This window comes from Oncorhynchus gorbuscha, linkage group LG09 (genome assembly GCF_021184085.1).
Source record: "Oncorhynchus gorbuscha isolate QuinsamMale2020 ecotype Even-year linkage group LG09, OgorEven_v1.0, whole genome shotgun sequence".
NCBI lineage: Eukaryota > Metazoa > Chordata > Actinopteri > Salmoniformes > Salmonidae > Oncorhynchus > Oncorhynchus gorbuscha.
The window spans coordinates 97,934,457-97,936,956 of NC_060181.1; the positions used below are offsets into that span (position 1 = coordinate 97,934,457).

General features: G+C 37.0%; 1 protein-coding gene across 3 annotated transcripts in view; it reads left to right on the plus strand.

Moving 5' to 3' along the window:
* LOC124044301 (neuropilin-2-like) overlaps positions 1 to 2,500 on the plus strand; it is a 352,904-nt gene that overhangs the window by 277,318 nt on the left and 73,086 nt on the right. For all 3 annotated transcript variants that reach the window (XM_046363952.1, XM_046363953.1, XM_046363951.1), the window contains exon 12: positions 1,879 to 1,956. In XM_046363952.1, the coding sequence (XP_046219908.1) occupies positions 1,879 to 1,956 (78 nt within the window). The remainder of the gene's footprint in view (positions 1 to 1,878; positions 1,957 to 2,500) is intronic.

Genomic DNA, 2,500 nt, shown 5'->3' on the forward strand with positions numbered 1-2,500 from the left:
CCACCACCCAATAGACTCTAATACTATACCACCACCCAATAGACTCAAATACTATACCACCACCCAATAGACTAATATTATACCACCACCCAATAGACTCTAATACTATACCACCACCCAATAGACTCTAATACTATACCACCACCCAATAGACTCTAATACTATACCACCACCCAATAGACTCTAATACTATACCACCACCCAATAGACTAATACTATACCACCACCTAATAGACTCTAATACTATACCACCACCCAATATACTCTAATACTATACCACCACCCAATAGACTAATACTATACCACCACCTAATAGACTCTAATACTATACCACCACCCAATATACTCTAATACTATACCACCACCCAATAGACTAATACTATACCACCACCCAATAGACTATAATATTATACCACCACCCAATAGACTAATATTATACCACCACCCAATAGACTCTAATACTATACCACCACCCAATAGACTAATACTATACCACCACCCAATAGACTAATACTATACCACCACCTAATAGACTCTAATATTATACCACCACCCAATAGACTCTAATACTATACCACCACCCAATAGACTCTAATACTATACCACCACCCAATAGACTCTAATACTATACCACCACCCAATAGACTAATACTATACCACCACCCAATAGACTAATACTATACCACCACCCAATAGACTAATACTATACCACCACCCAATAGACTATAATATTATACCACCACCCAATAGACTAATATTATACCACCACCCAATAGACTCTAATACTATACCACCACCCAATAGACTAATACTATACCACCACCCAATAGACTAATACTATACCACCACCTAATAGACTCTAATATTATACCACCACCCAATAGACTCTAATACTATACCACCACCCAATAGACTCTAATACTATACCACCACCCAATAGACTCTAATACTATACCACCACCCAATAGACTAATACTATACCACCACCCAATAGACTAATACTATACCACCACCCAATAGACTATAATATTATACCACCACCCAATAGACTAATATTATACCACCACCCAATAGACTCTAATACTATACCACCACCCAATAGACTAATACTATACCACCACCCAATAGACTAATACTATACCACCACCTAATAGACTAATACTATACCACCACCCAATAGACTAATACTATACCACCACCTAATAGACTCTAATATTATACCACCACCCAATAGACTAATACTATACCACCACCCAATAGACTAATACTATACCACCACCCAATAGACTAATACTATACCACCACCCATTAGATGGTGGTATAATATTCAAGTCTATATTTCATGAAGCTGGTTGAGAGAACTCTGTCATCAAGGTTAAAGGGTGGCTACTTTGAAGAATATAAATATATATATAAATATATATATATATATAAAATATATTTTTATATAACCCTTTTTTTGTTACTACATGATTCCATATGTGTTATTTCATGGTTTTGATGTCATCGCTATTATTCTACAATGTAGATAATAGTAATAAATAAACAAAAACCCTGGAAGGATATATATATATATTTCTTAAATCTCCTAGATATTGGACAGACTCTGGACTGTCTTTTTTGCCATTGTTGAATATGTTTTGCGATGTGTTTCTATAGGCTATAGTAGTAAAGGACATATTCAATATTTTGGAAAAAAAACAGTTTTATTTAAGAAATGTTGCTACCTAAAGGGATTCTTGAACTTCAAAATTAAATGGCTAAAGTGATCCATGGTTTGACATCTTAAAAGGATTCCTTATGTCAGTTTTCCATCGGACCTTTCAAAATATTATACAATTAAGAAATCTTCTTGTTATTCTTTTCTCCTCTGTAAAGAGACCACCACTCTACCTGACACTGCCACACCGACCCTGCCACGTTTAGAGGATACCACCGCTGCCCAAAGAGGAGCAGGTAAATATATACTCTCACCCTGTCACGTTTAGAGGAGAGGGTAAATATATACTCTCACCCTGCCACGTTTAGAGGAGAGGGTAAATATATACTCTCACCCTGTCACGTTTAGAGGAGAGGGTAAATATATACTCTCACCCTGTCACATTTAGAGGAGAGGGTAAATATATACTCTCACCCTGTCACGTTTAGAGGAGAGGGTAAATATATACTCTCACCCTGTCACATTTAGAGGAGAGGGTAAATATATACTCTCACCCTGTCACATTTAGAGGAGAGGGTAAATATATACTCTCACCCTGTCACATTTAGAGGAGAGGGTAAATATATACTCTCACCCTGTCACATTTAGAGGAGAGGGTAAATATATACTCTCACCCTGCCACGTTTAGAGGAGAGGGTAAATATATACTCTCACCCTGTCACGTTTAGAGAAGAGGGTAAATATATACTCTCACCCTGCCACGTTTAGAGGAGAGGGTAAATATATACTCTCACCCTGCCACGTTTAGAGGAGAGGGTAAATATATACTCTCACCCTGCC